The following is a 14,146-nucleotide window of genomic DNA, read 5'->3' as shown; positions in this document are numbered from 1 at the left end:
ACTGGCGTTCATGATATATTATGTACACACTCGCTGCTTAATGCAAGGAAGCTCGCTCAACTCACTGTTTTGGAGACTGGAGTCATGATCAGATCATGCTGCCTGGCATGCTGGTGCGCGCACGCACAGTGCACGCTCACCGCTGTACGCCGCATCACGCGCTCTGATAACTGACATCAGTTCCGGTTGCTGATGTCCATTCCTATATCCGCCATGTGCGTTCCATGGATCCGGTGGGGGGGGGGGGGAGGTTTGTTGAATCGCGATCTCCAGACGATTAATCGTGCAGCTCTTATAGCCCTCCCCTATCCTAATGGCAAGGTTTTTTTTTTTCCATTTTTTGGTTGGAGTAAGAGGGCTATAACCAGTCATGTGTTTTTTTTTGCGGGGGTGGGTACTCATATTGAGTAAGGTTTAATTTCCCATAGCTGCAGCAGAAAGTGGAAATAAATCCCCGGCAGTCCCCAAAACGAGTGTTCCTATTCAAATATTTCTCCTCTTCTGTTTTCTTGTCCTGATGACTACCCAGAATTTGGGCTTTTCTATTACTTTCACTTTTGGTGATCATGGTCACCAGTACAAATAAAGATGAATCCCCCTTATGGGTTAAGGATAGCAGTAAAAAAATCCTTACATATTCAATTAACTCCCAACTATAATAAGGTATGTCTGAAACTAGAAAACGGGTTTGCCATTAGTTTTACTTTGAAGTTTGGATAAGGGATCTTTAAACAGTTTTTTTATTTTGTTTATATTCTCATGGTTATATTTTGTCTGTCATGTCTGGGATTTCCCTGAAATCAGTGGTTTGGTAGACTAGGCTTAGGCCAACAGCTTGGTTGGTAAACCAAAAATATAGGTGAGAAGGCCCAAGGTAATTTTCTGTTTACCCAAGTACTGGTCCACCTGTATTTCTCCTCCTAAGGTGCATGATTACTTGTCATCCACTTTCTTGGTAGAGCCCCTTTGCTCCTTTTAGTACCGATTTTCCTCTTGGAATGTTTAGCTCTAAACTAGAACACAAGGTTGATCAAACATGTAATTTGTCCATAATTGGTCATTTATTTATGAATACTCCAATTTGGTGTTGATTACATTTTACATCTGTTTTTCCCTAGTGGCTTTGCCCGACCCTCAGTTAAAACGCTTTTTGACATCCCACATGTCACCGGCTACAATTCTGTGTCCCTCAATTTATAAAATAAGATTTCTCTTGCGTTCAGTTCCCCCCCCCCCCCCCCCCCCCCTAGTGTTTTAGTGAGGACGCTGTGAGGATCTAGCACCCTTCTGGGACCTGTGGTTCCACAATTGTTTTCTCTTTTCCTGAAAATATTTTCAGTAGGCAGGCTGGCCGACGGGCTGGATATAATCTAGATCCAGTGCTCACCCCTGTCTGGCTAGCGAATGCATACAGACTTTCAACCTATGCCCTGGGTCTGCTGCAACAAGCTCCATCCCTGACTGAGATAGCCAGTGAGTTAAACATCTCATGGGGGACACATATGACTGGGCACCCCAGAACCCAAATATGTCAGAATTTACTGGTACAAAAGAGGACGTGCGTGTGTGTGCGTGTATTATTATTATAGACAAGACTACGGAACACGTTCTCCAATGCAATGATTTACTGGTTGATTTTTCAAAAGACAATTTTTCAGCGATGCTACTGTACAGTTACGAGCATACCATGCTCTTTATCAGGCTTGGAAACATTTCAACTAATCATCTAATTCTTCACCACCTAGCGTAAATTCTTAATTCTACTACAAAAAAAAAATCGTATCTTGGCATAACTAGGCAAAATAAAACAAAACAGATCTCAGTTCCTCAATGGACTGTATATTTCCATGGCTCTTAAACGTTCTCCATGTCTATCCTGTGCGATTCAATTCAATATGAAAAACATGAAATAAATAAAATCCTCAAATCTTTATAGAAATATAGATCATAACCCCTGTTCATTACCTCAGGATGCATGGACCGTAATCTATTTATCCACCAAACATCTGTTTCATCATGTCACCCCCTCTCATCTCTCAATACTTCCTCCAAAACCATAAATCTTAAACCATTGTGTCCCTGTTCCAGGAAATTCCTAGAAACTGGCAATCCTGGTTACTTATGTCTAATGGTACTACAATGCTGAGCAATCCTGTCCTTAATTTTTTGTGTAGTTTCCCCCAGGGCTGTGGAGTCGGAGTCGAGGAGTCGGAGTCGGGGGAAATTTTGGGTACCTGGAGTCGGCAAACAATGCACCGACTCCGACTCCTACTAAATTTAGATTGGAATTAAAAAAAAAATTCCAACAGGAGTTTTATAAAGCACTAAAAGAAGTTGAAAAGTATGATCGCTCATCAAAACTTACTGTTGAAGCCATCCTTGTTTATCCAGAGATCGTTAGTGATGTGGCCAGAATAGTTACTGCAATGCCACCCACCTAAGTCAGTGTCGAAAGATTATTTTCAGCCCTAAAAATAATAAAGTCTGACTTAAGAGCCTCTATGAAAGAGGATCTGGCAGAGGCAATTCTCTTCCTTAGAACTCTACATTGAATTGATTTGCATTTGCTAAGCCTATAACTACATTTCAAGATTAATATAAACCATTTCTAGGTTTTACAGATTTTGTTTTTGGTTCATTATAGATAAGCTTTGTTTTTGTTCTAAAACAACCAAGCCACTTGATTAATATATTTTTTTTTTTTATAAAACTTTGTTTTCATTGTGTTTGTCTTTTGCTTAAACTGTGCAATACAGTAGACTGTTGGCTTCCCAGCCAGTAGTCCTGTGGTAGGCAGGGCCATCTTTTCCATTGGGCACGCTGGGCAGTTGCCCGGGGGCCTCGCTTGCCTGGGGGGCCCCACCGGCTGCCCAGCAACCCCAGTAAAAAATTATGGAGAGTGACGGGTTAGAACTGCCCATGCCCAGTTCGCGGAAATCACAGAGAAGATCCGGTCCTCCACGAGTGCGGGGGTTGCTGATGTTAGGGGGGAGTGAATGCAAAAATGTAAGGGGGCACTGATATAAAGGTTCCCCCTCATATATTAGTGACCCCCCTTACCTTGGTGTATTTAATCTAAGGAAGGTGGTCTCTGGTCACCAGAGTACCCCCCACATCAGAGTCTGCAGGATTCCCCCTTACAATGCAAGGGGGAACTCAGTCTGCGGACCCTGATGTAAGTGGGAAAGAGAAAGCAGTGGACTCTGATATAAGGTTGTCTCTGGTCACCATAGCCCCCCTCCACATTGGAGTTCCCCCCTTAGATCATGATCTGCAGCGTTCCCCTTTGCATAAGAGTTCCCTTTCACTGTAAGGGGGAATCCTGCAGACTCTGATGTAAGAGAAAACTCTGTGCTGGCTGGGTTATAGTAACCTAACCTTCATGTCAATGAAGACATTTTTTTTTTGTACTTTTGTTTAACTTAAACACATTGCTAATAGCACTAGCTATATGTTTATAGTTTAAATACTGACATTTGCATTGTTGGGCACTGAAAACTGTAATTTTAGGTACTTTTTTTGCAGTGGCAGTAAAAAATGTGGTTCTGCCAGTAAATGTTATGATTTTTGTCAGTAATTCTCGTGCGTGATTGTGTAGACAGGGCCCCAGTGCACTGTATTGCCCGGGGGCCTATAATGCTCTTAAGATGACACTGGTGGTAGGTTGCGTTTCTTTCCCTCAAGGAATGTATAAAATACATTTGCATATTAATACAGAGGAGTCGGAGTCGAGGAGTCGGAAGTACATAAAACTGAGGAGTCGGAACATTTATCTACCGACTCCACAGCCCTGGTTTCCCCAACATATATTCGCTTACATGGGCATGTTAAAAATGTTACATAGGAGGACTGACGTGTGAAAACCTTTCACCATAATCTTCTTGCCATTATTGGGATGTACATAATGGTCACCTTGCATTTGGTGGGAGTGTCCAAAAATCAGGACCTTCCGGAAAAGGGTGTTTTCGATGCTTTGAAAATAATGGGGCTCTCTTTTGAGCAACAATCTAATCTAGCTTTATTTAATGACTTGACTTGCCTCTGGGTTGGCCAAGTCCCCTGGAATCACCAAATTGTATTTATTCTACTAGAGACTAAGATGGTTATAGCAGGAGCATGGAAGACACCCTCGGTATAATTTTAGACCAGGGCTCGACAAAATCTGGGCGCCAGGTCGCAACTGTGACCTGGCACCCGCCGGTAATTGAGGCAGCGGCCTACAAGGCCACAAAGCCGCAGCCTCAATTACCGGTAATCGCGGGCCGGCCGCGATCGCGCGCGGTGGGGGGAGCACGAAGGCACAGGATCCTGTGTCTCCGTGCGCCCCCACCACGCGCGATCGCGGTGGGCCTGCGACGACTGGTAATTGAGGCCTCGGTTTTGTGGCCTTGTGAAGTCCCAAGCTTCCTTCTGTGGCCTGGCACCATCTGGTGGTGGCCGTTGGCATTACAAGTAAAACCAGTTCTAATGTGTAATTTTTCACTGCCATCTCCTTCCCTCTAATTGGAACCCCCAAACATTATATATATATATATATATATATATATATATATATATATATATATATATATATATATATATATATAACACCCTAGAGAATAAAATGGCGATCGTTGCAATACTTTCTGTCATGCCGTATTTGCGCAGCGGTCTTACAAGTACACCCTTTTAGGGAAAAAAATTGTTTTAATTAAAAAATAAGACAACAGTAAAGTTATCCCAATTTTTTTTTTTTATATTGTGAAAGATAATGTTACGCCGAGTAAATTGATACCCAACATGTCGCGCTTCAAAATTGCGTCCGCTCGTGGAATGCCGACAAACTTTTACCCTTTAAAATCTCCATAGGCGACGTTTAAAAAATTCTACAGGTTGCATGTTTTGAGTTAGAGGTCTGGGCTAGAATTATTGCTCTCACTCTTATCGCGGCGATACCTCACATGTGTGGTTTGAAAATCGTTTACATATGCAGGCGCTACTCTTGTATGTGTTTGCTTCTGCGTGCGAGCTCGTCGGGACGGGGCGCGTTTTCTGGCTCCTAACTTTTTTAGCTGGCTCCTAGATTCCAAGCAAATTTGTCAAACCCTATTTTAGACTATGGAAACATAAAATCTCTTGGATCCTGGTACATGAAAAGATTGCAGGGATTAACGATCGCAGTAAGCTGTTTGACGAACTGTATACATGTACCCTTGTCCATGACTCCCGGGGTGGTACAAATTCGGGACCCATCTGCTATTACACTGACCTCCTCTCCAACCTAGGTCTCCTTGTGTTCTCCGGATTCTTACTTCTGACTTTTATTTTCTATCCTTTTTTCTCTCTCCTTTCCATTGACCTTGTTTTCCCCTTGTGATACTGTCTTTGTTGCTGTGATATTAATGGTGACCAATGGTATTCTGTACCAGTTAGGAATACCTTACAAATGACTTGTGTAACACGTTCTGTAGCAGTTCCAAGACCCGCAATCTGCACTCCCATGCATTTTTGGGAAGAAATTTGAGACGTGGGAGACTATAAGACGGGCATTGTGTTTTGATTGGCAGAATTTTTTTTTTTTGATAGAGTGAAGCTGCGGTGTCCATGAACAATGTTCCTCCCGGTGGTCATTCTAGTCATACAAAAAGTTATCGCTCTCGAGTTGTTAATATTTTTAACTAATGTCCTCCAGTTCAGAGAAGACTGTCTTGTAGGTCTCCAGATCGGAACCAGAGACCACCCCCACCGAGACCTTGTCCTTCGGGCCCCCCCCCCCCGGGTGCTCAATATAGAACTCCATATCGGGGACATAAACATCAGAAACCTAATTCCTGGAAACATAACCAGGCATATCGACAAGATAACTATGGGTGTGGAGGTCCCCGTAGATGAATACATAGTGATCAATATTCCAACTATGCAGTTCCTACTCATAACAGATTCTATCCTCTTCAGGATAGGAACTATCCATATGAGGATGAATCTCCGGGAATACTATCCATCCAATTACTATACTCCACAAAGAGGAACCAGAGGGGATAAACCAGTTTGGTTTCCTCCAACAAGATGGGTGACCTCCCTGGAATTCCCCATACCAGCAACATGGGAACCAAGGTTTTCCCCAATATTGGGGTTTTCCCATGTCAGGACAAGATAAATCGCATCCAATAGAAGAAAGAGAGGAACTTGAGGGGGATCAAAGATCCAAAAGGAAAAGAACAGGAGAGGGTATATACAATCTTAGTAAAACTTTGCTTACCCAAGCTGAAACATACATGTTGGATAAAGGCCTGAAATTGAACTGTAGAGAAGGAGCAAGGAGATGTGAGATTTTGAAACGCATTGGCTTTCTAACTTGAATTGTCTTGGACCTTTTAGGTTTAAATGTAGACCCTGAGGTCAATTCCTTTTTATTAATAATGCATGATATAATTGCAGACCCCATAAGCTAGGATTGTATTGTGTTTTTATACCAGGAGACTTATTGTTGTAGATAAGATCTTTGTACAGTTTATTGGTTTTGGAATTTTTACTTGTATTGATATAGATGGGTAAGGTGCATTTTATAACAGATGTATTTAAGTTCCTTTCCCATTTTATTTTATTTGTAATTACAAAGTTTATCCACTAGAGGTCCTTATGGCCTCTTTAAATTAACGTTTGGTTATTTTATTAATGTTTCTTGAGGACGTATTCATTCACCTATTAATATTGGTATACTACGATTAGATTAAAGAGTTAAGTATATGCAATGTTTCCCAAAATCAGTGTGATTTAATTGAGAGGCATGGAAAGGAGACTTGAACATAATATGGCAGCCGTGTGAGAATGAGGCTCGGTTCTTTTTATAGCGATGGCTCAGGGCGTCGCTTGTACCCAGGAAGACGCCATGTGTGCTGAAACACGTCAGGCGGATGCTACGCGCTGACGCAATTGCGCCTCATGTGACCCGAAAGAGAGGGTGATTGCTTTTAGAATTTGCTGACAGATCTTTTATCCATGCAAATTTATATTTCATGCATTGTAAGTAGCCAATTGGCTTTCCTGGTATTACACTATTGGAGTTTTTCTTTTTATATCCATATTTGGCCGTATTGATCCTATTGCGATCCTGTTGTGAGAGTGATTATCATAGAGGATTTGGTTTATCAGTGGAGTGTCCCAGAGGATTCCAAGTTGCATATACCCTGGGTTGTTTCTGCCTGCCTGACCATCCTAGCGATAGGTGGTCCCTAACCTCTGGCAAGCGTCCCTGCTCACTGGGTGTGGAGTGCTATTAGACGTCCTTCATGACTATTTGGTGGTGGATTATCTTGATTCTTTTTGGACTTTTGTTTTTATTTCATTGTACATATTTCTTTTAATTTTGTTTTTTGGATAAGTTTATGCAATGCACATAATATATATTTAGCGTGATTGTTTTTTATATTACACTTTTTTCCTTGTTTATATCATTTGGAGTAATCGCTGCAGTTTTATAGATATTCACATTTTATTTAGCACGGCATAAAATTACACTTTTTGGATTTTTGGGTTCCAGTTATCGGTTCTTGGTAGTAAAATTAGGCCATCTATCGTATGCCTGCATTGTTATAACAATAATCTATTGTGCCATAATTATACTACGTGTGTTACTCTTGACAAAATATTTGTTGCCACATTGCTGTTTTTATTTTTTTATGCCAAACTGAAACCGATTTTTTTGAAGTAGTGTTAGTCTTCATTGTGTCTACTGTTGCTAATGACCTTTATAATGTTTTATTAAAAAGACTACATTACATTTTTGTCAGTAGCCAGAGTTTATACATTTTTTCTTTATATGCAGATGATGGCCATGGAATCCAAGCTGGTGACGGCAGCTAAAAAGACTCCAATCAGTAGTTCAAAGGTAAAGTGAAGGCTAAAAAGATTATATGGTATTGGTTGTATAAAGAAATGATGCGCATTGTTGCAACTAATCACTGTAGCAACACCTAGTGATATGGTTTGCACCCTCGCAATAATGGTTTACTGCTGCTTGACATCCAAGTGTATCATCCCAGTTGCTGTTCTAAAACTACTATGGCTTATTTTTTAGCTTGTTTCTTGAATTATTGTATGTTGGAGTAAGGATATAGTCCACAAAGGCCACATAAGAGTATAGCTAGTGTACAGATGTTTTTAAGTAATGTAAATGTAAAGTCAAATCATGCAATTACAGGACAATAGTACAGGGTAACTTGTATGAAATTTAGGGAGACTATACAGTCATTGCTAAGTAAAGGTTAAAATAATCCTGACTGCAATCTCATGTGATCCTATTTTGTCTTTGTCAAAAGGGTTTTATAGATATACTGTAGTTCCTGAATAAAGGAGCAGTAAGAGGAACGGCAAGATAACAAAAAAACCTTTCCTATAAATAAAAATCCTCTTAGGTTATTTATATAGATTGGGAGACTTCATTGCAGATTTTTTATTTTTTTTGCAAAACATGTGCAAATACAGAGACCACAACCATGTAGAAAATTCCAAGGAACAAATCCATTAAAAGGTTAACATCACTCAGGTTATTACATTTGTAGTCGTGAACAATAGCCTAAAGTTTGGACGGTATAAGGAGTCTCCGTATCCCATATGACATTTTTTGCACGGTGGACACTGTGTTAAAAGACCATCAATAGAGTAGAATCGACCTATAGGGCCTAGACAATAAAGGAAAAATTAAGAGGAGAGGGAGAAGAGGGGAGAGGTGGGGAAAAAAGAGTAAAAAAAAAAGGGGGGGGGAGGTGGTATGAAGAGGGAGGAATGGGTAAAGGATCGCCACCCCACAGCTTCTTTCCGGGAGGAGGATTCAACGTTGTCATCAGCGCTCATGGACTTGCAGAATTAGTTCAAAGGTGGTGAGACTTCTCCAAAAAGGCTCCGGAGGGGGGTAAGGATCTAATGAAATGAGCCAGTTGCAGTTTTAGACAAACTTGACAAGGCTAGGTCATTCATAATTGGCTCTCTGGTCATCCATTGACAAGTGTCGGACCTGTGAGCGGTTCGGCTGTTTTCAGGTTCTGGAATTTGAGGTCCTAGAGTCCAGGGTTAAAAGCCAAATTGCCCACTATGGGCGTAAGCGGTGAGGGTAATGGCACCAATGAAAAGTCTCTGAGTGCCTTCACACAAATCTCCCCAGTCTCCCCTACAGTAGGGTGGTCCATTATCAGGCGAGGCAGATCTATTTGGCACCATGGTATAGACTCTAATAGGATTCCCGACAAGATCTGCTCCACTCCAACCCATTGTTTAAGTTTGCCATGTCGACACCAATCTAAGACCCGCGTCAAGTGACAAGCCATGTGGTAGAGGTTGGCATCCGGCAGAGCCAAGCTTTGGTAGTCTTGGGGTAGAGGGTGCCAGACAGCGAGGTTTTAGTGCCCATAGGAAGTTGACCAGAGCTCGGTTCACTGTCCGAAGGAAAGAGCTTGGGACCAGGATGGAAAGGTCTTGAAAGTGATGGCGCAAACGGCGCATGACTTTAATTTTCACAATGTTGCACTGTCCGAACCACGAAAACATACCGTTTTGCCAGGATTGTAGGTTTTTTTTTAATACATTTTTATTCCTTTTTAACAGTATACAAAAGGTGAACATTACATTTTTAAAACGTATACATTGTGTTTTTACAGATAAGAGTCAAATAGCTACCATGTTGTTGACATGAACACGTGATATTTGTAGAACCGTAGGTGCCATCACCTCCCCCCAGTTACCCCATTGGGAACTATCTGTCCTCCGGAGAGATGGACAGCATCCATCAATCCCTATTTACATACTAACAGTCCAGGTTGAAAGAAGTATGAATATGGACTTGGATATCATACCATATAATGAACAGATTTTGCGTCCGCATTAACATTCACAAGAGCCTAAGGCTCTAACATAAAATAAATAAACATACGAACAGAGGGCAAGCTCTCCAATCAACCAAAACAAAAGAGAATTTTGGATCTTTTTTTATATGTAGTACAGTCACTCTGAATATATGCTTTAAAGGTTAATACTCCCCACCTGCTTCTGTTCTGTCTGATTTAGTTATGGCTTATGTACTTTATACCAGTCTATCCATGGTTGTCAGCAAGAAAGAAATTGCGAGAGTTTCCTTTCTGTGGGTGCCAACATACATTCATGAGTGTAATGAATAGATGGTGTGCGAAGAGCCTGATTAATTTCCGGAGGGTCAGGAGATTTCTATAGTCAAAGTATCACTAATTTGGCAGCTAGGAATAGATGTGTGGGGGGTAAATTTTCCTGTGGATCGGTGGTATGTCCTCAATTCCCAAGCTTGAGAGCTAGGGAGGGTGAATATATGGTATAGGTAATCCTGTCACTTGGTGGATCTTGAAAATGCCAGGCCAAAACCCAGCTAGCTTGCCGCAAGTCCATAAAATATGAAAGATTGTACCAGACTGTGTACAGTTCCTCTAACATACATGGGGTGTAGAGGGATCAAATTTGGCTATTCTGTATGGAGTCAGGTACCATCTTTGTGTTGGCTTATCATGCAGGGATATGCAATTAGCGGACCTCCAGATGTTGCAAAACTACAAATCCCATCATGCCTCTGGGTGTCATGCTCGTCGCTGTCAGGGCCTTGCTATGCCTCATGGGATTTGTAGTTCTGCAACAGCTGGAGGTCCGCTAATTGCATATCCCCGGCTTATTGGATAGTTCCCAGAGGTTGGTGCATTTAGATTTAGTGGCTGTGTGTTGTAGAGCATTGTGCTTCTGAGAATGATTCATGGAGATCTCTCTCCCATGTTAAAATGGAGTTTGTTTTCATGAATATGGACTTGTCATTCAAGAAATTATAGAACAGTGAAATACCTCCTCTGATTTTCCCTAGACGTAAGATGAACATTGATCTTTCAAAATAAATTATACTTAATGTTGTTGTTTTTGAGATAGGATTTTACTCGGATATGGTTAAACTGCTCCGAAGTTGGCAGTCCATATTCTGATTGCAATGCTGCAAACTGTTTTAAAAGATTAACTGTATATCGATCTGATATTTTTGTTATTCCCTGTTGTATCCATCTGAGTTCAGTTCAGGCATTCTCAAGGCCGATGTGGGTATTAGTGGGGAAGAAGTAGGAGTAGACAAAGATTTGTACGTCACCAATGTTTTCCAGGAAATTCAGGATGCTATAGCTTGGGGGAGGGAAATCCTTGGGTTTATATTTAAAGTGGAGGTTCACCCTAAAAACGAATTTTTAACATTAGACTAAGCATAGTAACTTACTTTCGGCAGGTTTTTTTTTTTTTTCTCTCTCCGTACATACCTTTTTTTTATATTCTGATTTTGGTCCAGGGCTTCCGCGTTCTGATGACCCAGGGACTGGGCGTTCCTATCCTTCGGTTCGATGATTGACTGCTTGTGAAACAGGTGACCTGTCGCACAACACGCGTCACCAGATTTCCGGAAATAGCCAAGCTGCGAGTCGGCACTACTGCGCCCGCCGTGTAGAGCCGACTGCGCAGGCGCCGTATAGTGCGTGTGTGTGTGCGCGCATACATTGCATTTTGAAGGCTGCCAGCCTTCCTGACCATGATAGAGTATGTTTGCTTGGGGATCGTAAACCTTCCACAAGTTTTCTTTTCAAGAGGGTGATAATTGCGTGATTTGGGAGGTTAGGTTAATGCCTAGGTAGGTAATTGCTTGGTCACTCATACATACATCTCAAACATATGAGAATTTGCCCTTTTAGGTGCAATTTATCCTTTGGGGACACCCCCAAGTCTAAAATGTATGATTAGGTGTAATTTACTTTGTAGTGCGACGCCCTACCATACTCCTGAAGTGTGTGAGACACATGTTTCAGGGAAACCCTGCTCCTCCTCTTCTCGGGTCCTTCTTCTGTAATTCTGGCCCCTCCCTCCTGTTCAGTGCCCCCACAGCAAGCATCTTGCTGTGGGGGCACTGAAAGCTGCCACCATCATGCTTCTCTGTGGGATGGTGTTCTTTTGGTAATGTGCAGTTTTGCTTTTGCGCCAAACGTATCTTTTGGAATTATGGGCATGAAGTTCAAACTTGGTTTCTTTAGACCACATTCTTTTGATGAGACTTCAGATAGTTTTGAAAAATTTAGCCTGGCTTGGATGTTTTTCTTCATAGGAAAAAGGCTTCATCTTGCTACTCTACCCCATAGCCGAGACTTATGAAGAATACAGAAGATTGTTGTCACATGTACCACACAACCAGGACTTGACAGATATTCCTGCAGCTCCTTTAATATTGCTGTAGTCCTTTTGGCAGCCTCCCTGACCAGTGTTCTTGTCTTTTCATCAATTTTGGATGGACGTCCAGTTCTTGGTAATGTCATTGTTGTGCAATATTTTCTCCACTTGATGGCTGTCTTCACTGTGTTAAATGGTATATCTCATGCCTTGGAAATTCTTTTGTACCCTTCTGACTGATACCTTTTAACAATGAGATACCTCTGATGCTTTGGAAGTTCTGTTGACCATGGCTTTTGCTGTAGGGTGCGAATAAGAAAATGTCAGGAAAGACCTATTGGAACAGCTGAACTTTATTTGGGGTTAATCAGAGGCACTTTATGATGGCAGGTGTGTACTGACTCCTATCTAGCATGAGTTTAAATGTGATTGCCTAATTCTTAACACAGCTACATATTCAGTTATAAGAGGGTGTGCACTTATGCAACCACATTATTTTAGATTTCAGTTTGTTTTTCCACCTTTAATGTCACATTTTTTAAATCAAAAGCAAGTTTATTGATAGAAAATAAATTACAATCACATATACAAACAGTCCAATGGCATTTGCAGCACAAGGGGGAGTTAAAAAGGTACAAGCACAAATAAAATAACATAAGTGACATTCTGACTAGGTGTACATACATAGTAGTGAAATGCTTCATGATGATGCAGGTAAGAGACCAGAATGACAAACACTGTAATACTCTGCCAACCAATGGATAATGTTGGTATGAAACTCGACTGTATTCCCTATTACTCCTAGTCAACGGGTATGTCAATAAATCCAGGACAAACAATACAAAAACAAAGAAAAATATAACCGCTGTATCCCACCAGTAAGAAGTAGGATCCCAACCATCAAACATATCAGCAGAAGAGGACCAACCACCACAACACCCCCCCACACTTACTACCTCTAGCAGCAATCATAGTACATTACTCGCCCTGCACGCTCTCATAGGGAACATATCACATCTGCAGTAGCCTGTCTTTTACTAACTGTACAGGACCTAATCCCGGAGTGTCTAACTATGGTTGCCACATTGAATAAAATTTCTTCAGAACATTACGGTGTTGGTATGTAAGCTTCTCGCGTATTAACAGACTATTGACCTGAGTCACCCATTGTCCTCCCGTCGGTACTCTCAGAGTAGTCCAGAGCCTCGCAATTGCCTTGCGGGCAACATAGAGTTAACGTAGAATAGCAACATGACCATTCGGTGGTAGTGAGGGTAACTCCAAGGCACCAAGTCGGCACACAACCGGATCCTGCAGGCCTGGTAACTGGAACACTTGTGAGATAGTGTTGAATACATGAGGACATATTGCCAATACCTGAAAAGTTTTGGGCACTTCCACATCATATGCAAGAGATCCCCAGTGTGAGCATTACATTTTGGGCATAGTGGTGAATCTCTAAGTCCCCATTTGTGAAGGCGGGCCGGGGTTCTATACACTCTATGTGGAAGATAGAAATGAGACAGCCTCTGCGATGCGGACACTGACACTAGAGGAGCAAGGTCAGACATGGCTCCCAAGTGTCCCCATCTATGAACCCCAGGTCACGTTCCCATCCTCTCCTACAGGGGAGTTTACTTGCGTCATGCGTGGAGTTATATAGTCTAGCATATACCCTTGAGATCATACCCTCCTATCCTCCGTTGACAATACATCCTTCATCAAAGGGTGCACAATCTGCGCAAACGAAGACTCTACCCTCACATTGTATTGCATGCCTTAATTGGAGATATTTATAAAATTGGGAATTATGTAGGGAAAACTCTTTAATGTCCCCGAAAGATTTGAACACTGTACCAGAGTATAATTGTGCTATGTAATGAACCCCCGCTTTCCTCCCAGGGGCCAAAACCCTTAAGTTTGAAAAGCTCCTTAAAATATTTATTCCTCCATAATGGAGTGAATG

General features: G+C 41.7%; 1 protein-coding gene across 1 annotated transcript in view; it reads left to right on the top strand.

Annotated features, from left to right (window-relative positions):
- The window catches only part of NUSAP1 (nucleolar and spindle associated protein 1), a 132,525-nt gene that overhangs the window by 73,571 nt on the left and 44,808 nt on the right, over positions 1–14,146 (top strand). Inside the window, exon 6 of the mRNA XM_040332709.1 lies at positions 7,805–7,867. Within this exon, the coding sequence (XP_040188643.1) occupies positions 7,805–7,867 (63 nt within the window). The remainder of the gene's footprint in view (positions 1–7,804; positions 7,868–14,146) is intronic.

Source organism: Rana temporaria, chromosome 13 (assembly GCF_905171775.1).
Source record: "Rana temporaria chromosome 13, aRanTem1.1, whole genome shotgun sequence".
NCBI lineage: Eukaryota > Metazoa > Chordata > Amphibia > Anura > Ranidae > Rana > Rana temporaria.
This window is presented reverse-complemented; position numbering and strand designations above follow the sequence as displayed.